The 21,269-nt window shown below is 39.9% G+C and overlaps 1 protein-coding gene across 2 annotated transcripts; it reads left to right on the plus strand.

The window, feature by feature from the left end:
* The first annotated feature begins 718 nt into the window (after nucleotides 1–718).
* LOC128734820 (uncharacterized) lies at nucleotides 719–13,543 on the plus strand. 2 transcript variants are annotated; one of them, XM_053829184.1, is made up of 6 exons: nucleotides 719–1,024; nucleotides 2,406–2,798; nucleotides 2,867–3,022; nucleotides 3,091–4,033; nucleotides 8,273–10,491; nucleotides 12,643–13,543. In XM_053829184.1, exons 2-6 carry the CDS (start codon nucleotides 2,588–2,590, stop codon nucleotides 12,759–12,761), a joined length of 3,648 nt encoding a protein of 1,215 aa, XP_053685159.1. In that variant the 5' UTR covers nucleotides 719–1,024; nucleotides 2,406–2,587; the 3' UTR covers nucleotides 12,762–13,543. The 2 variants fall into 2 exon arrangements, with proteins under 2 accessions (XP_053685159.1, XP_053685160.1); XM_053829185.1 differs by having other exon boundaries at nucleotides 10,757–12,753.
* Nucleotides 13,544–21,269: the final 7,726 nt, after the last annotated feature.

Raw genomic sequence — 21,269 nt, forward strand, 5'->3', positions numbered from 1 at the left:
CTGGTACTTTTTGACAAAAATCTGTAATCTGCACCGTTACAGAATTTATAAGGTTTTGCACGGGCGAGCATAACCTCACTTCTTTGACATCTATCAGTGGTTTGTTTACATGGACTTGGAACATGGGTTAACTTGAGTTTCAACTTGAAACTGAATATTGCTTAAGGCCTTAACGGCAAGTCAAAAAAGCAGAAAAACTGCCATTCCGAGTAGTTTGGAGGGCGACACTGCTGGATAATACGCTTTTAAAACTTTAAACTCCAATTTATGCATATCGCGTTCGCCTAACAAATAGTAAACAAACCACGAGTGGATGTCAAATGAGTGAATTACGTTCATTCCGGTTCATTCGTGACGTCACCTTGCAAAACCTTATACCAAAAAATTCGAAAAAATCTCTACTTATGCAGATAAATCTGTACATGTGGCAACACTGCCTGCAGGTACTCCGCTGTCAGATTTCACCAAATTTCCCACCGTACAAGCTCACAGGGCAATTAGGTAAAATTACAAATTCAAAAAATTTCCCTTCCAGTCAAATTCACCACTAACAACCGCGGTAAAGGCGGTAAACCAGCATAGGGACGAGCGAGATAGATATAGCAATACCCAGTGGTGAATTGCTTGTGCCGTCAGAAAGATTGAGAAGAAAAAATGAAAGGGGAACGAGAAAAAAGTCCCATCTGAAAAACGAAACACCTTCGATGTCTACTCTGAAAAGCAGTGAAATGTAGTGTAAATTTCGTGATAAAAGCATCGTTAAACAGCAAAAAAATATTGTAAACGAATAGTTTTGGTTAACTGTAATCGATTGAAGATAAATTTTGGTGAAATCGGAGTGTATTTGCAGTGGAAAAAGCGTTGTGAAAAATTGAAGTCTTGACCAAGTAGTTTTTGCTCTTGGTTGGCTCCGTGTCTGTCTACTGCTAAGCAAGAGCAGCCATGAATGGCTGCTGCTACTTGCATCGGACATAAGTTAGTGATTGCAGAAAAAAGCAAAACTGGTTTTTGCGTCTGATTTAAGGTAGGCTTTAGGCCCATTTAGTTGAAAATTTCCGGATTTTCATTCGGAGTAGGTTAAGTTTTTGTCACCTATCAAAATCACGGAAGCTGCTTTCAGAAGAGATCCCAAAGGAAAATCGAATCTCGGTAGAGGGAATTCAATCGATTTGCGTGAATGGCGTTGTGTAAGTGTATCACAAGATGGCACGCACACACCTGGCCGCGGCTACCCGTCGTACTTTTCGTATATGGGCAAGAAAACTGTCAAGCACATGAAGGAAAGCGAGAAAAGCGAAAGAAACGGTTCAAAAATCGAGACTTGACAAGCATTTTGTATATCAGTGCTTAGTGAGCAGTAATGTGTTGGTGAATTGCTTGCGTGTGTGTGAATTCATTGAAAAGTTAACTGACAGATTGATGGGGAGGATCTATCCAAAACATTCATCGTAAACATTGCATCCTTCGCTTTAAAGACCGCGAGTGAAACGGCTAAAGCAGAAGAACCCCAGCGATCGCAACGGTCGGCGAAGCAAGCGGTGAGAGACACGGATTGCACGCATAATACCAGTGAAAGAAGAGGGCAAATTATTCTTCTTGATAGCATATTTCTCACCGCTGCTGCTGGCTGGTCGCATGACTGTTTTCATGTCGTCCGTTTTAGTTTGGCTACCATTTTCCTTCTTGAATTTGTGGCCGCCGTGCTACTTATCTGCTACTTTTGCAAGCTATGGCTATATAGCTCGTGTATTTTTCCGTTGGCGGATGGATCCAGTGGGAATAAGAAGAAACGCGCTAGGATTTCACTTGGTCATCGGGTGCATGACCTTGAAGTGTTTCATGAGTTTACCGTATGACTATTGAGCGTCAGCTGATAGAAGTCGGTATACAAACAAAACAGTTATTGTCAAATTGTTGATAGATGCTTGGTAAAAACAATTTCAGTTTAATTCACAACTTGACGTTTTAAAAACGTCAATAAGTAGGTTCAATCATAACGTTTTTTATGTTACTTATTCATGATAACTTTTTGTATTTACACACCAACAGCCTTAGCAAATAGCAGTCAACAATTAAATGTGATTAAATAAGATTAATTTAGAAACTTATTCACAAACTAGTTCACGGATGCCAATTAGCTTCTACCTTGAAAATTCATTTTTAAATTCACTTTTCGTGTTAACTAATTGCTGTATTAGGACAAATTGTTTACTGTCACGAATAGAGTTAAAATTACCCAATTTCGTATATTTTGCAATGAACCACGCTGGCCTCTAGTTCAGTTCCAGAATATGCAAAGAAATTAAACATAAAACTGGAAAAATCAATCTTACACCGTGTAGCATTTCCTAGAAACATCGACAGAATTATTTATAGCATTAATTTTCGTTTACCTTGTTTTACAGCTAATTCCACATACACTGTTACGCCGTAAGTGACGGACTTGCATTTGCGTTCCACCCCGCTGCTGCTGACAGTGTGCAAGCAAAAACCTGCACTCATAAACAGAAAAGGGGAAGGAAAGTGATAGCTGCGGTCAACTAATAACAGCAAGCATTACGCTATACCGTTAAAAGTGCGAAAGATAATGGGCAAAAGACATGCTGCGGATAGTGAAAATCAGTATGAAACTCCGCAAAAGCGACAAAAGGTGGCCGCCTCGAACGTGAACTCGTTCGCGGAAACTCCCAACAGTAGTCCGGCCCTAAATGTGAGTTTTACTTTAACCCGTGAGTTTGTCGACGGGACAATATTGACTGATTTAACACTAAAAGACTGGCGAATCGGGAAACCTATCGGTAAGCGAGTGCTAATTTATTTTTAAAAACTAAATTTTAAATTTGCCATCTCATTGTTTTTTTTTTAGGTAAAGGAAGCTTCGGTGAGATATTTTTAGCTTCAGATGACGTATTCAAACCAGTCACCAGTCAAAATGCAAAATATGTGGTTAAAATTGAACCCCATTCCAACGGGCCACTGTTTGTGGAGATTCACGCATTGCTCAACACTGCCAAAGCTTCTGGTAAGTAACTTATAACTTCTGTATATATCTAAGGCCATGGATTTCAACAATTTTCCTCTCATATACAGAATCGAACATCATTCCGCCTGGCATGCCGGAATACATCGCCTCCGGGTCGCATTACTTCAAAAACGAACGTTATCGCTTTCTAATATTGAAACGATATCAGCGAGACCTGCACTCACTGATCAAAAACAAACGCGTCGAACCGAAGAGCGTCCCCATTATCGCTTGTCAGATACTGGACGTGCTGGAACATCTGCATGACAAGGGTTATGTCCATTCAGATATCAAAGCGGAGAACCTCATGCTGGGCAAGGTTCCCGTTTCACTTCTGACTAATTTGAAGAGTACCAAACTTTTTGAAAACGGCAAGAAACAATCGCCAGTGAAAAATGCTAAACTTGGAAGCGACAGCAACGGATTCAATGTGCTGGCTTCCACTCCGACTGTGTTAATGAAAAAGATTCCTGCAAACGGAGTGGAATTTAGCGGTTCAAATCCGGTCCGTTCGTGCCGCAATGGCGGATCAACTGAGTTTGAAACTTACAAGGATATGGTAAAATCTCACTATTTGCGACCGCTTAAAAATATTGTCTATCGAGATGATAGCGACGAGGAAGATCTGAAAAATGGCAAAAAGAAGCGTAAGCGAAGAAAGGATGCTGATGATAGCAAATCTTTTTTCTATACAATTACTACCAAGAACGTATCGGATACTTTCAAACAAATTGACGTACAGATCAGTCGCGACGGGGCGGCTCTCATCAATGGAATGAAGACAGAAAATGGCAGAAAGAAACTATCTGATGTACATTCGGCAAACGAAGTGATGGAGGATCGCATCCATCTGATCGACTTTGGACTGGCGTCGAAATTTATCGATTCATCCGGGCAGCATCGGCCGTTTTGTATGGACCAACGGCGTGCCCACGACGGCACACTGGAGTACACCTCACGGGACGCCCATATGGGAGCGCATGCTCGTCGGAGCGATCTGGAATGTTTAGGGTGAGTACTGATATTTATATGTTTGATTTAATAATTATATGTTAGTTGTGAACTTTTATATCTTATATCTCAAGCTATATGAAACGATGGTATATTTGTGATGAAGCCCGCTAGACATGCCTTTAGCAAAATTTTCCTGAAGCAGAATCGCTTACATCGTATTGGTTTAACGTACAGAGTAAATTACATCAGTTTCTCTAATCGAACATTGTAGCGTTTTGGAGATTAATCTATCCGTTTCCGTAATCGAAGAGTTTTTGTTTTTGCGAGCTTTTTCATGTGTCCAACTGGATGCTATCTGCCGCCATTGTTTTGTTTCAGCGACGAAAACTTTCGTTGAATATTGCTTCTACTGTCTGCTGAATTAAAACAAAATAAAAAAAATGTGTGGCTAGTGCTAACTGGTTGTAAACGATCTTGAGCCCATTCACTGTGAATTTAGTGATACGCGCTGTCAGATCAATCAGCAACGCTGGGGATTAAATGACCGTTCTTCGCACAAGGCAAAATAATGTTCATCTGTCCAACGTTCAAAGTGACACTGAATAGTCGTTCTATTCGTGTTTATGTGGCTGATATGCAACCAAATCCTACCGCGCAGTCGCAAAACCTAAATGATTTGTCAGAACAGTTTCAAAAAGTTTTAGGTGTCGATGACGGGCTGAGCAAGAAAATCGACAGTTTGCCCTGTAAGCCGATGAAGGATGATGTCCCTCTCGGTATCTCGTCAATCATACCCTTTACGCTCGTTTGACCAATTAAAAATTCAAAACATCGCAGAACTAGGCGGATGCCCATTTGCATTGAATCAGATCGTGGCGCAAACAACATCGATTTGAGCAACCTACCCGTGAAGTACTAACTCCAGTTGTCACAAGACTTAAAAAGACTCTTGCGAAAGACCATTCGAACGAACTAGGTACTATCAAGAAAGAAGACGGTTCGTTCACAAAGTCTCCTTCAGAAGTTAAATCTAGTACAACTAGTGATCTAGTGATGGGGCTCACTTTCCGGGATCTTTCTCTGTACATATTGTTGCCAATTCGAGCTTTAATTGTGTCGTATTCAAACCAAATTGTATCGTATTCATACCAAAAGCAGGAAAGCGTGATAAATCACTTCCAAAAGTTTTCAAATCAATTAATTTATCATCAGTATTGTGGAAATCTATGGGAAAAGTATTATATAAATACATTAAGTCTGAACACATGATTAGATATCGGTTGGGTTCAGGTTCGCAGGCCGGGATCAAGCCGGTTCCCCACGTTTTACAAATCAGAGTAAACAGCCAAAATCAGCCTACGATAATGACCTCGTATTCACTTATAGCGTTTTTGTTTTTGCTTAGATCCAACCTAGGTTCGCCCTAGTTCCAATCGACTGTCAAAACTGCAGAACGGCTGTCAGGTTGAACTTCCGGAGTGATTCGCGATTGGGGCTCAACTGGCAAATTGTAAACAAATCATTTTATTACACCATCAGCCTTAAAAAGACTGATAATATCCTTGGAAAGAATCCTTTCTTCTGTTTTAATCGTTAGAATTACTTAAAACAAGTTTTTAGTGATGGGCGATAGAAGTGTTTAACCAAAACAAAAGACAATTTGCAGTTTAGCCCCTCGCATTGTTATGAAGTGACAGGCTTATTTGCAAATCGTTTTGTAAACAGGCGGTAGTAAAGAGCGAAACTGCGTTGTTTTCAAAACACAGGCGCATTGTTAACAGGCGAAACTAGATAAAAAAATCAAAACAAGGCGAAACAGGGCTGGGCGAATCTCATTGTCAAAATGCTTGGAGGCTCATTCCAAGGGGTTCAACTATAAAACTTTGATTTTGAGCTTGAATGCACAAATTTTATGCAGTATTGTTGGGAAACTATAAGATTGATTTATTCTACACCAATTTATGTGTTTAAACTTGATTTTTGTAACTTTTATTTAAATTATCACTTGAAAATGTACTGGCAAATTATCACAGTGATATTCCTCATTGTTCACACTTTGTTAGTTGCGCCCTTATCGCGAATCACACCGGAAGTCATTCCTGATTGGCACCTTTCTCACTCTAGCTTCCAGCCTATCAATTCCTCAATAAGTGATAGGTAAGGAAAATTTCGTGCAAGGAATCCTGGACTTCTTCTCTATAGAGATTATGAACGCTAGCAATGAAGCGTCTTGTCTAAGGGAAAATTATATTAACTAGTCTCCGCACTTCCTTGCCCTATTGTGCGAGATTGGTTGAAAAGTAGTAAAAAGCATAACAGGAAAATAGAGGTGCAAAAACCCGACATTTAAGTACGGATAATGAGCAATTCGTTCACCCTATAGCGATGGATGATATCACAATAGGTCAAACTACTGGTGGTAGTGATAATATCCATACAACAAAAAAAAGCAAATGTTGGTAATGACTAAAATATTCGCAAAATATAACTAAATAACTCACCTACTAAAAATATGCCATAATGTCACAGTAATATACATAATGTTTGGCATGTATTATACAGTCAGCCCACAATCATGGGCCACATACAATTGTGGGTCATTTTAGCTTTCTGTCGGTCATTTTAGGTACTGACCGATTCTGTGCACTAATTTTGAAAAACGTCTTACGGGGCCGTGCAATAATTACGTAAGGGTTTTTTACTCATTTTTGAACCCCCCTTCCCCTCTATATAAGATTTTGGCCAATCCCCCCTCCCCCGTGAAAAATTTTAGTAAGATTTTTTGAAACATCAAAATTCAAGTTTTATTTAAAAAGTTAGACATTGAAAGAATATTGAAACAGTCAACAGTTTATACAAGTTTATAAAAACCAAAGTTCAAAAGAATTAATAAAAAAAACAATGTCCATTATCTGTTGTAAATCCCTTTATGGCCCACTCACGAACAGAACGTATTTCTGCATTGAGGTTGTCAATAAATGTTGGTGTATGCTCAGAAACACTAGCGTTCACTTAATTCACATTGATCCACTCTAAATAGTCTAAACACGTATCAAGTAGCGTACAAAGAACTTCTTTGCCTCTTCTAAATGACACGCGGCATGGTCTTATGTTGGAATTGACACTCCGTTGCGTCTAATGTACAGATCTGTAATGATCACTCGCGGTTTCCTTTGAAGCAAAATACGGACCCCCATGCGGCATTCAAGATCTTTAGGAACAGAAGAACAATACTTCCCAAGAAATATTTTTGTTGTATAGTAGCTTAGCACTAGTTCCATTGGTACAGCTATACATTAGTTGAATAAGCTACTTTTAAACAAAAATAAGGGATTTTGCGGCTGCCTTGCGGGATTGGGATAAGCAATTCCAACGAAATATGTTGGAATAATCCAGCTTTCCACGAGCGATAATGGCGGCTGATGGGTACAACTTTCTGAAGGGCGCAGTTAGGTTATGACATTCAATGCAGGAGCGGTTACTGAGGTTACTATGAAAGCCATTACGGTTGTTTGCTGATTGGTAAACATTGCTTAGTTTTCGGAGACCAGCCGAAGAGGGATTTAGTCGAAGAGAAGTGAATTTTTGTGCTTTCTTAGCTATCATTTTGTGAAATAATCTTTGCATTGGGTCAATGTGACAATATTTCAGCAAAGAATAGTTACAAAGCTGCGCTTCCGTATAACTAAATTCCTTTTCGGCTGGTCTGCGAAAACTAAACAATGTGTACATTTTTCCACTCAACCAGCAAACAACCGTAGTGGTTTCCACAATAACCGCAGTAACCGTTCCTGCATTGAATGTCACAACCGAGCTGTGCCCTTCAGAAAGTTGTACCAATCAGCCACCCTGATCACTCGTGGAAAGCTGGATAGCACAAACCGATGACACCAGATGGCTTAAGAACAAGTAGCCTAACTGTTGTTTCCCTGAGTGGGACAGACTAAAATACTTAGCGGGTTGCTATGCCTTTCCTTGCAGTATAAAGGATTTCGACACTTCACAACTTATCAATTTAATATTTTTTGTAACAAGTAACATGAGTTGCTATTAAAAATGTGAATTTTTCATAATTTTTTCGTGTGTAAAAATCTTACGTAAGAAATGATTAAACCCCCCTCCCCCCCCCAAATAAGATTTTGTAAGATTTCGTGGAACACCCCCTCCCCCCATTATGCCTTACGTAATTAGTGCACGGCCCCTACTGTATTTTCCACAATGTTTCATTCCTTCACTTCAAGATCAGCCAACTAAAATAACATTTAATATTAACTCCTGCTGTTGTTTGCCTTTCAGTTATAATCTTATCTTCTGGAGTCGCGGTTTTCTGCCCTGGAAGGACGAGAAATTGCTGAATCAACCGGAACAGGTTCACCGCATGAAAGAGTACTTCATGACCGATGTGCGCGAAATGTTGAAGCTGATCTACGGCGAAGACTGTCCGAAATACTTGGGCGAATTTCTACACTACGTTGGCGGACTGACGTACGACGAACGGCCGGATTATGACTATTTGCGTGGCCTGTTCTATCAGGAATTGCGCCGTCTCGGATGTAATGCCAAATCACGGCTCAAGCTGAAGGTAGATGATATCATAAAGCTGAGTCAACCACTCACGGCTCAGGACGAAGCGGAGATCACTAACAAAATTAATCATGTGAAGTCCTTGATGAAGATGGGCGTTCTTCCGTACCGGGAAAGTACTCTGCATAATAAGACTACGTCGCCGAAAAATCTACGCTCGAAACGAGATAGTTGCAAAACTCCTGCCACCAATGGTAAACTGGCGAACGGCGCCAAGAATGGAACGACAAGCATAAAGGAAAGCTGCAAGAAAGAGAAAAAGTTTTCTTGGTCAGAAATTTTGAGCACCGATCCTGATCAGATTGCAAGAGAACGCGCTGAGAAGGAATTTGAAAGGGCAGATCAGATGGAGGAAGTGGTCATTTGCTACACTGGAAATCCAACGTACGCGATTCGAGAACTCGAAAACAAGCGCGATTTGGGAACACCAGGTGGTGGACTAGAGTATACGGAAAGCGAAGATTACATCAAGGGCTACACGAAACCGATGATGGAGATCCTGAGAAAGCGGCAATCGCAGCTGTTGCGTGATATTGGTCATTCTAATGGTTACGGTAATGGAGTGAAAGAACCACCCGATGATGATGATGATGATGATGCCGGTAATAATGATGAAGAAAGCGAACAAAGTGAAGAAGAAGAGGAGGAGGAGGAGGAGGAAGAAGAAGAACAGGAGAACAGTGACGATGACGGTGATGAGGAAAATGAAAAAGAAAGTATAAAGCAGGACAATGGAGAAAAAGCAGAAGTAAGTGAGAGCGAAGAAGAAGACGAAGAGGATACAGTTGTCGAAGAAGAGGAAGAAGCAGAGGTAGACAGTGAGGAAAATGCTTCGGAAGCAGATTCTGGCAATGACGATATTGATGAGGAGGAGGAAGAAGAAGAGGAAGTTCAAGAAAAGTTAAACCATGATAAGAAAAAACCAATTAACGGTAGAATACAAAATTCGCAAAAGGCAGCTCGGAAAACAAAGCACAATGCTCGTAAAATAGAAAGCGACAGCGACTTCAATGATGTCGCAGAAGATGATAATGAAGGAGAAGATGATGAAGTGATAGGCAGAAAGCGCAAAGGCCGCCGGAAGCAGTTCCAATCTGAGAGCAGCGAACAGCACGACAGTGACTTTAACGATCAGGAAAGTTCCGAATACGAAAATCGTGATATACGTAGTAAAAAACCACGCGGCCGCCCAAGACTGAAGAAGAATCCGCAGAAAACGGCCGAATCGAAACAAACTCACTCAAAAGCCAACGGCTGCGTAAGCACGAAAGTTCCTGTGATAGCAAGAAATAACAACAATAACAAGCCGTACTATGGCGACGTGGATGATTCCTCTCATGACGTTCCATCGCAGCAGCAAAAGTATCGGTTAATAAAACGACGCAAATCTGGTCTGCGAGAGCGGATACGACAGACCGATCGCAGTATCAAGTATCATGATGATTTGGAACAGAAAAAGTCTAAACGAAGCCCACGTAAACGTTACTCCCACGACGAGGACTATTGCCAGGAGGAGGATGAGTCTTCCTGCAGCTCGAACCACACGGTCACTTCGGTTGCATCTTCTGCTTTAACGGGCAGCTGTGTCAACGGCACTGGATCCGACTTTTCAGAATACGTTCAAAGCGGTGCAATTCCAAAGCGCAAGTCTTCCCGGAAGCGTAAGATCCGCTCCTACTCCAACAGTAGTCGTTCGGCGCTCTCTTCTCACTCACGTTCCTCTTCCACACACAACGTCGCGACAGCCAACAATGTCGTTACCAACAATAGCAACGGCTTGTGCCACCGGTTTGCAGGAGAAGACGATGAGTTTTTCGACGATGATGACACTCGTGACATGGATTACATCCCGTGCAAACGACAACGAAATCGGAAGCCTACTTCTTGCCGGAAACCACTAACATTGAAAAAGAAAAATGGAGAAGGCAAAGGTATGTAAACGTTCTATTACTAAGTACCGACATTTTACGGCACCGGAACCACCTACTCAGCGTCGCGAGAAGGCTGTGGAGCTCCGTTCCTGTTAGCTTGCTAGTTTCTCGGTGTGAAATCCATTTCAGTATTCAAGTTTCTCCAGTCACAGTTGATCATCTCGGCCATTGTCAGACCCGCTAACCAAAGGCAATTTTTTTTTCTTTTCGTTTTCTTTTTTCTTTCTCTTTTTCCGAACTTCGGTGCGGTTTTACTCTTTTCCAGGCTCGTTTTCACTTGTCTAAGCTGTTGTTGGCCCACAGGCGCACCTGCACTTCTATGCGTTCTTATCATTCTATGGCAGGTGAAAGATGTTTGGAGCATTTGTGCGAGCGGTACGCCAGCGGAAGCGGTTCGATATCAGTTGGGTTTTTCCAAAAGGCCGTCTTTGTGTGTCAGATCTGGATCTAAAGGACACGAAAAAAGACTGATTATCATTACGTTAGGAATACGCGGTTCTCGGTTAACAGTGATGAGTACAAGTTTCGCTTTTGTTATTTTTCAACGAAATACTGCTAGAAATGCTCTTGCTGCGTCACCCTAAAAAACTTTCTCTCTATGCATGGCTTAAGAAATTTTTGTTTAAAACTACACGAAATTGAAATGGGATGGATGTCAGGTACATTCGGGCAACTTGAAAATATTACTTAACAGTAATATCATGTATTGCTTTGCATCCTATTTGTGATTCAAAAAATTAATTTCAAACGATTTGATGTAATTGACATTTTGTCATTTAATATAATGCATTTGGACGAAAACTGAAATTTTGTGTTTAGTTTCTCATGCTGTAGTTTGTTTAGAAAACCCAAAAGTTATAATTTCTCCAAACTTTTACCTAGAAAACAAAAGAGGGTATTGACTGAAGATATTGGAGCGTCTTAGTAGAATACGAAACCTGAAATTAAATGAAAAAGAAAACTTATCCAATTAAATTCTGCTACGTATATTTCTTCCCGACAGATACGTATTTCACCTACGACTTGCAGGCTTCATCGGTGTCTGTTTACGAGCTTCGAAGTTTTCTTTTTTATTTATTTCATGGAAAAGAGGTATTGTTTAGTTTCCGAGAAAAAGATGCATAAATTTCGAGGAACACAACTTTTTCAAAGCATCGAGTTTACTCTGCCACAGGAATATACTTAGATGCATGGTTTTTCCCAATTTATTGGGCTTGGTCAGATTGTTAGAAAACTAATATCAAAATCGGCAAAAATCCACACCGTCCCCCTAAACTTGAAATATCACTGCACTAAAATAAGTAAACATCGAAGGTTTCAAGTTCTACTTAGAAGCTGTAGGTGTTTTTGGTGGTACAAAAATATCCAAATACGGTTCTCGAGAATAATCTAAATAAATTATTAATGTTGAGCTATAAGTACAACTTGCAGTCTATTTCTATATAGTGGTTTCGGATCAAACAATCTATGATTAAGCATAAATGATGTTCGAAACAGTATTGTTAAGTGGACAAATTTTCAACTACTCCAAAAAAAATTAATATCCGTACTAACTTCAATGTTGTCAATGTCAATCAAAGCTTTTACAAGCAATGGATTGCTCGATTAGATCTCTCTGGGACGATGTATCACTGGGCTTTTCCCTGTACAAATGAAATGATGGTACGAAAGCGACCCATGCAGAATAGCTATATTTCTCCAAACTTTAACAAAAGCTACTCTTGTACACATTATTTACCAAGAACAACCTTTATCGAGCACATTTTTGGCCAAGTGGATCCAAATTATTATAAACAACCAAAAACAAAAACGCATCGACCATTGATCGGCCCCCCGGGACCCCCTTTAACGATCCGCAGCCGCTGTAACCGCTAACCATCCACTATTCAGCAGGTGTGCAGCTGAACCGCAACCCCAATTCAGTTTAACAAAAAAAGCAACTTCCTCGCGCATCCACTTGCCTTCCACCATCTGCTGTGCCGTTCGGGTCATCGGTAGTTCGCATATCGTGGTCCAAAATGGTTCCATTTTCTTTACCCTACCCGCGGACGGTTGCTATCTAGCTTGCGCACTTTACCGACCTTTACCGACGGTTGACCATCCATCCACCCAAACCACCCTGTACCCGTGTATGTGTCTTGTACCCTACAGGAACCGCGACAGAAGCGGCGTTACCGGTGCCAAAGGTATCACCCGTCAAGGGGAACGGCGTCGTTGCCGGTCTGCGCGGGCGCCGCGATCAAACCATCCGGACCTATAGCCGTGGATAGATTCCGTCGCAAGAGGTCGCACCACACAACGATGGTACAGTTTTTAGGATAGGATGACAAAGCTGCGGTCAGTACGCAGTAAATGTAATGTAAAATAGTTTAGGTCCTAAATTGATAATCGTGGAAAAACAAGAAAAAAAATTCCATTGACTTATATGGTACCGTTATTACCGAGCAACTATTCTGTTTAAAGCATACATTCAGAGAAAGCTTCTATGCTTTCTCTATTCGGGAATCAATGTATAAAGCTGGTTCTGTTATTTTGTTGTTTCTTTCGATGAACAAAACATCAAATACGTTCAAGTTCGAAAATCAAATCCTAAAGGTTTTCGAAGGTTTGCTCGGTTGTTCGTTCAGTTCTTGTTATTTCCCCTATTGTAACTTAATTCTCTTAGTTCTAGATGTTTTTAAACCATGCAATTTAATATTTCAAATTTGTGACGAAAATATTGTAAGATAAATCCTGTACTTTTCAGCTGTATTCCAATATAGAAAATAGAATATAACCAATCACATGTATTTGTAACCATAACTGTCAAACTCAGACGAAAGAAACTACTAGAAAAATAATGAAATTTTAACTAAAATTCTAACCAGTTATACCAAGCTTGAAATGAAATTAATTTTTGGTCATGCTGTCAGTTGTTCGTTTGGATTTCGAGCTAGAATTTTCCTGACTCAGATCATTACGGTCTGTTGGGTGAATTGCTCGCAATCTCACCGATACTCATTATGCGATATGCGTTCGGCAATTTAATTTTCGACGGTGACATTATCATAATGATGCGGTATTACGACATGAAATGCCAATAAACTAGGCAAAACGCTGAGTTCACAAGGCGTAGAAAAACCATAACAAATTTTTTACCTGCGAACCTGAGATAAAGTTCGTTAAACTTAGGAAATTCTGAATGCAGTTGACTCCAGGTCACTGCAAAAATACCAATAGTTTTGAAAAAAAAAAACTGAAAATAGAAATTGTAGCTATATCGCCCCGCCGATAAACGGGAAATTAAAGACTTATGTGTTATGTGTGAGTTTGCTCGGCGTTCGCACAAGAAACAGGAAAACGCGTTTGTTAATTTAACCATTTTTCTCTCTCTAGAAAAGACCATCTCACAGCATTCATAAAAAAGTTTTGTTGAATATAATCTTTTAAGTGCTGTTCAGTTCAATAAAAAATCTTGAAACACGGTACCAATGGGACCGTTAGTCGTTAAGAACTACTCGTGAACAAAAACAACATCCTAAAGAATTGTATTTAAAAATGGTAAATGATGAAAACACAAAATGCATTAAACTATTACAAAGAATGAAAAATAATGGGAGTTTATAAGATAAGAAGCACTAATTGAATGAAAAGTTTAAATAAATGAAAATAATTATTCTGCGGTAATAAAAAAAGCCTGTATTATAGTTATGCGCGGTAGGAATGAATTTAACAGTGAATATCGATCAAACACTATTCTTCAGCAAATGTAAAAATGGAACAAATAAATACCTATTACAATATAAACGTTATTGTCAGTCTCTCAGCTTTTGGAACATAAAAGAAAGGACGAATGCAATGTTTTGTAAGAGAAGCCTTATCAACAAAATTAATTGGGAACGGAAAAAGTCTCCTCTTCCTTCCTCAGGTCCTAATCTATTCCCCACATTATTTCGGAACGGTATCCTCAGCTAACTAAGCTTAGATCTTTGCTTCGCTAGTATTCGCAACCAGGCTCCAGAATGTATGTTAGCGCCTGCTCCACTCGTTAAAGATGCTCTCCATCGTCCACCGCTATTAGTTCCGATTTATCAACATACACCATCAGGCCACCATACCTCGATCGATTCACCACTGTCCGTCTATCCAAAGGTCTATTAAACAGTATCTAGAACGCAACCTTGGAAGAGAATAACATAAATACAGCTGTTTTGACCTTTTGCTTATTTTAAATTACATCACTGACAGCCAGGCCTAAAAAGACGATACGCATAGAGCCGCACCTGCCTAAGATAAACAAAACGCAACGCTACGTCGCCTTAGATCTGAAACAAAAGCTGCTTTGAGGAGGTACTCAAGATATAAAATCCAATCACTCCGAAACTACTAATAGGCTCACGACAAGCGCTACAAAAAAATTAGCCGACACTGCTTTCGCAAATGCTTAAATTACGTTGGGCGTAGACTGAAGCGTAGTCGCACACTGAAAAATGGGATATCGCACTCTTGATCACAATCAATCGTGTGATATTTGTTCAAAATTGAATGTAAACCTATTTCTTATATTCTTTTTCCATTTTCGGCAGATTCTCTCATTAGTGATCCATATCCGACTTTATTCTTAACTCCTTTTTCATTGAACCTCTCGTTAGATGCAAATTCAAACTATGATGCGTCGTAGAATTTGTTTTCGAAAACAAACACTGAGGAAGCCTGCAAGTCGTAGGCGAAATGCGTATCTGTGAAGAATAAATATACATAGTAGAATTAAAGTGGATAAGTTTTCTTTTTATTTCATTGCAGGTTTCGTATTCTACTGAGACGCTCCAAAAACTTCAGTAATTCATTCTTATCAATTTATTCGCAAATAGTTAAAAACGCCATTTATCATGGTATATCGCTTTGATGTATGCTTGTCTTTCAACAAAACATGTAAAATGCTAGCTAAATTTGCGAAGGTTGGAATATTTTCAATTAATATTACCGTTCTGGAGGTTTTCTTTTGCACTCTGCTTTTAAGTTATTTTTGTGCTTTACAGCAATTAAATCAAAAGCTTGTAAAGAATTTCATGGCTAGTCTTTAAATAAACACTGAAAATTTGTGCCTAATGTCACATGCTAGTAGAATATTCCATCGATATAATCGGTTGAAGAGGAAAGGTAGGTGCGTTTTTTTCTTCAACGGTTTACTTTCAGGACATCAACTTTGTCTAGATTTAATGTATTTGAACATTAAGATCGATCGAAGGGTAGGGATAATTGAAAGGACAGTTTTACGCTTTTCCACAATTGTTTACTTTCATGACATCGAATTCGTCTAGGTTCAAGTTTAAATAACCATCGATCAATAAGCGAGGATAGTTTCGAATTTTGACAAAAATTGTTTACATTCAGGACTTTTAGTTTTTTTTAGAATCGAAGTAAACGAAACCGCAGGTGTATAAGCTTGTCGTGCCGGGCCTGGGAAGCAAAACAGTGCTTCCATGTGATTGGCTGATTCATTCGGTTTTGACAATGCTTACTATTTATATTTTTTTCAACAGTGACTTGACAAATTATTTTTATATTTGCTATATTAATCAATTTTTAGAAAAATTTCTTATCGATTGATGCAAATACCTCTAAAATCCATTGAAAAAATGGCTAAGTTATAAGGTGGTGCGCAAATCATAACCACTTTTCGTTACATGCTCATTTCTCGAACTTCTTAAGTGCACCACCATATTTAAAAACAAAAACGTAGTTCTACATTAAAACAAGGTTAGTCAAGAGAGGTTTTCTGATGCTCAAATTTGTTTTTCACCCCGCTGGGTAACCCTTGACGATCACCGAAATTTTCAAAGCGGAAAATGTTGAATGTATAAACAACGTCGATGGTTGCTAACCAATCGTTCCGCGCACTTCTGTTCTACAAACTGTGAAAACTAGATCACCTATTTTAATTCACCTTGCATTAACCCTTTATAAGGCAGTGGCAACTATATTGCCACCAACGAAAAATATTGTTTTTGCTTTTCTAACAATATCGTTTTAGCATATTATGTACTCAATATGTTCTGATAGCCTTTGGCAACATTCTCAATGTTTTTAAATCGCTGAATTTGCAAAACTGGTAATTTACGAACCGCTTTTATGAAAACAAATCTTGGTTTTTGAGTGTCAACAGTAACTTTGGTTTAAATTCGTAGAAAAACCATTAAATTGGAAACTTTTTGGATGGTAATATTCAGTTTACGGCGTTTTGTGACAGATTATGCGGATTTACACAAAAACTTAGAACTATTATTCGAGAACATGGTTTTTGGGCTTAACGGGCTGCGGCAAACATATTGCCACCAACGTTTTGCGCTAGACGGGCGGTGGCAACTATATTGCCACCAATTTTTTCAAGTTTTCCAGCTATTTTTCCAGCAAAAAAAGCTAAATGTTAACGAATACTTCGTATAGTTGTAGATTTAAATGGTAGAACTTGATCAGTTTCTTAAAACTGATCCTGCGAGAGGGTGGCAAAAATATTGCCACCAACGCTTTACGCCAGACAGGCAGCGGCAACTATGTTGCCAGTTGCCACCAATGTTTTGCACTAAACGGGCAGTGGCAACTATATTTCCACCAACATTTTGCGCTAGAGGGGCAGTGGCAACTATATTGCCACCAATTTTTTCAAGTTTTTCAGCAATTTTTTCAACAAAAAGAATATAAATGGGTTCTACCGAATGTTAACATTATGTTTCGCTGAAGTTTGTGTTAATTTTACGCGTAGTTGCCACGGCCTTATAAAGGGTTAAAAGTGTTAACAGTTATTTGGAACATCCATTGTGGTCTGCATTAGGCTAGCTAAACAGCTGAAATTGCCCAGAAATACAGTATGGCACGTTATCAAACGGTAAAACGAAACATTGACTGACGATTCGAAGCCTCTAGCTAATCATCAAAGTGGAACTGTCGACCGGAAACTGCATGGTAAGATTTTGAAGACCATCAAGAGGAATCCCAATCTGTCGGACCTTGATTTGGCTAGAAAATTCGGTGCTGCCCATAGTACCTTGAGGAGAATTCGACTCCGGGAAGGAATCAAGTCGTATCAAGCTAGCAAACAGCCAAACCGAACTATAAAACAGAATAGTGTGGCCAAAATCCGTGCTCGAAAGCTATACGATCGGGTGCTAAGGCTAACCAAGTTCGACGGTAGTCTTCTGATGGACCATGAAACCTATGCCAAGGCTAACTTCGGACAAATGCCACTAAAATGCCATTTTACTTGGCTATGGGCTCGGGGGGTTGTTCCAGGCAAATTTAAATTCCGACAAATTTGCACGAATGATTTGGCAGGGCATTTGCAGTTGTAACAGAAAAACGAAAGTTTTCGTTACAAATAAGATAATGACGTCGGAACTGTACCAAAAGGAGTGTTTCCAAGAACGAATTTTGCGTTCATTCGATCCCTCCACCATCCCGTGATGTTTTGGCCAGATTTGGCAAGCTGTCATTACAGCAAAGTCGTTCAAAAATAGTATGCACAGAAAGGGGTCCAGTTTGTTCCGAAAGGCCTTAACCCATCCAATTGCCCCCAGTTCCGCCCGAAATACTAGGCAATCATGAAGAGGAAACTCAAGGCAAAGGGAAAAATTGTCAAAGACATCAATCAGATGTAGAGCTGGTGGAATAAGATAACCAAAACGATGGACGAAGAAAGTGTGCGCCGCCTAGTGAGCCATATTACAGGAAAAGTTCGAGAATTCCTTCGAAACCGTGACGAATAATTTTATCCGTATTTTTTTCTTAAAAGTGTGAAGAAAATGCTACATTTTTGTAAGAAAAAAGTACAAGGGTCCATGCCTAGTGGCACGGGCGCAGGCTTGAAGTAGGACTACGAATGTAGAGCAATTCGTCTGCCAATGCCAAAGCCGGTGATTTTTGTACGAATTTCATATAATAGATTCCCCAGTTGCGCAGTAACGGAAGGTTTACTTACGCTGTTGTATTTTGTACAACACCTGTGAACCGTTGACTTTATCTCGGTATATCTCGGGAATCTAGCAATAAATAAAATTATTGTTTTCAGTAAGGTTGATCCGCAGACAAAGATCTTTCAAATGGTGGAAAAGTTCCATAAGTTTTTCACCAAGTGGCATTAGTATTCGAGAGAATTCTGTTACGTTTTAGCATGCCTATAAATCGGAGTTGACGCGAGTAACGAAAGGTAAAGGATTGTGTTCTTACATGTGAGAAATTATAGTTTCAACTCATCAGCTAATTTAAATAGTGGACCAGAAAAGGTCCGTTTGTTAATCTCGAATTCTCAAATTTCTGACTCGTGGTGTCCATTGTCTACTTTCGTCCATCAGATAGGTTATTGGTGTTGGGTTAATGGTGGGAATACTGTTTATCGGACAAACGCTACTGGTAGGATCTGTAATCAAGATAGACTTTTATGTTTATGATGTTATGAGTCGCAAGCTAACTGCTTGCCGATGTATCTCCAACGAAAGCCGGTGAGTGACTGATGACGCGCACCGAGGCAAAGGCAAACAATGTTTCAAGTACAACCTTTAAAATTATGCCACGGATGTGACTCGAAAACTGGCTGTCCGATGTGTCGCAAGCTAGCTGCTTGCCGATATGTGATGTGATGTGTCGCCAACGCCAACGAAAGCCGCTGACCGAATGACGTGACGATCTGACGATGTGCAGTAAAAGGCATAGCAGCCAAAATCATATCGTTCGCTGGCCGATAAGTCGATGGATTCTTCGGTTTGTTGGCGTCTCGTTTGGTGAATTTGGAAGTCTTCGTTGTCTTATCCGGAGAAGCAGCAACAGCTGAAGCTCAATAATTTTCGATCGGATTGTATAGGGCGTAAATTAAATAAGGAAGATTAACCCATAGCTCATCTCGTATATATTTCTGTCATCCGTGCTAGGGAAGCACTGACGTGGGAAGGCAAAAAAATGCAAATAATGAAATATTAAATATTCGACTCATATTTTCTCAATTATTAAACGCCTGTTAGGGAAACATGTAATCTATCTTCAGGTTTAGTTGACAATTTTCGGTGAAATAATGAAACTGAAATATCGAATAACGTTTCAGTCTACTACTCTTCAGCTATCGTCTAACTGACTTGTACTTATTACTCTGTTGTTATTACTGTTATTACTGAGAGTAATAACAACAATCCAGTTGGACGGAACGAAAACCAGCCAACTAGTGAAGGCTGAATAATTGATATGAATGTGGCGTAAATACTAGAAGAATGCGTCAGACGATAGTTGAAAAGTAGTAGGCTGAAACGTTATGCGATATATTCATCAGTTCACATTATTTCACCGAAAATTTTCAAACAAACCTGAAGATAGTGATTTTGCGGTGACTTAAAATCAAAGAAAACATGTAATCTACTGTATTGTAATGGATTTTTTGAAAAATTTCCATTCGATTGATACCAATATCTCTAGAATTTATTGACGGATGACTGAGTTATAAGCGTGCAAACTCTAACCACTTTTCGTTACATGTTCCCTTTTCGTTTTTCTAAAGTGCACCCCAATATAGAAATCAAAGAAGTAGTCCTACTTCAAAATCTTGAATCTATACCTATAAAAAAGGATTTCTGTCTGTCTGTATGTCTGTCTGTCCCTATGTTCCTTATGAATCGAAAACTACTGAACCGATCGGCGTGAAAATTTACATGTAGGGGTTTTTGGGGCCAGGGAAGGTTCTCTCGATGGCAAAAGACCCCTCCCCCCACTAAGAGGGAGGGCTCCCATGCAAATCTATGCCTATAAAAAAGGATTTCTGTCTGCCCTATGTTCCTTATAGAATCGAAAACTACTGAACCAATCGGAGTGAAAATTTGCATGCAGGGGTTTTTGGTGCCAGGGAAGGTTCTTATGATGGTTAGAGATGCCTCCCGCCACTAAGAGGGGGGGCTCCCATACAAATCTATACCTATGAAAAGGGATTTCTGACTGTTTATTTATTTTCCTAGATCTACTGACCTCTATTACTTTCCTTCAGTTGGGTCACCCCTGCGAAATGGTACTTTCTACGAAAAGATTTTCCGTGAAATTGTAAATACATCCCGCGTAAGGTTTTTTGCGAAATGGTATTCTGCGAAACTCTATATTCCGCGTTATGGTCAACCGAGAATTGGTGTTCCGCAAAATGGTATTCGGCGAAATGGTTTGTAATGATGGCGAATACTTAAATGCTATCCGCTATATTTTATGAGTATGAAATCCAATAGAGCGCCAGGGATAGATCGTATTTCAGCCGAAATGCTCAAAGCTGACCCATCTTTGTCAGCCCAGATGATGCATCAGCTTTTCAGCAATATTTGGGAAACCGCAACTTTTTCGGTGGACTGGATGCAGGGCATATTGGTCAAAGTCCCTAAGAAAGGAGACCTAACGGAATGCGGTAACTGGCGTGGCATCACGTTGCTCTGTATTACTCTCAAAGTACTCTGTAAGGTAATCCTCAACCGGATTCAGGAGAAGATCGACGCTACTCTCCGGCGGCAGCAAGCTGGATTCCGTGCTGGCCGATCATGTGTAGACCATATCACAACGCTCCGCATTATATTGGAGCAGATCAACGAATTCCAGGACTCTCTTCTGCTGGTGTTCGTTGACTTCGAAAAGGCGTTCGACCGACTCAATCACGAAAACATCTGGGGCGCACTTAGGCGTAGAGGAGTTCCAGATAAGCTAGTCCATCTCATCGAGGCTCAGTACGAGGCGTTCTCGTGCAAGGTTTTGCACGACGGCGTCTTGTCCGACCCCATAAGGGTTACTGC

The sequence above is a fragment of the Sabethes cyaneus genome, chromosome 2 (genome assembly GCF_943734655.1).
Source record: "Sabethes cyaneus chromosome 2, idSabCyanKW18_F2, whole genome shotgun sequence".
NCBI lineage: Eukaryota > Metazoa > Arthropoda > Insecta > Diptera > Culicidae > Sabethes > Sabethes cyaneus.

What these genes read in the sequence shown, in the direction of transcription:
- LOC128734820 (XM_053829184.1), top strand. Translation starts at nt 2,588, where the DNA reads ATGGGCAAAAGACATGCTGCGGATAGTGAAAATCAGTATGAAACTCCG. An exon ending in GCGAATCGGGAAACCTATCG is followed by an intron (nt 2,799 to 2,866) that starts GTAAGCGAGTGC and finishes TTTTTTTTTTAG; the next exon opens with GTAAAGGAAGCTTCGGTGAG. An exon ending in AGCGATCTGGAATGTTTAGG is followed by an intron (nt 4,034 to 8,272) that starts GTGAGTACTGAT and finishes TTTGCCTTTCAG; the next exon opens with TTATAATCTTATCTTCTGGA.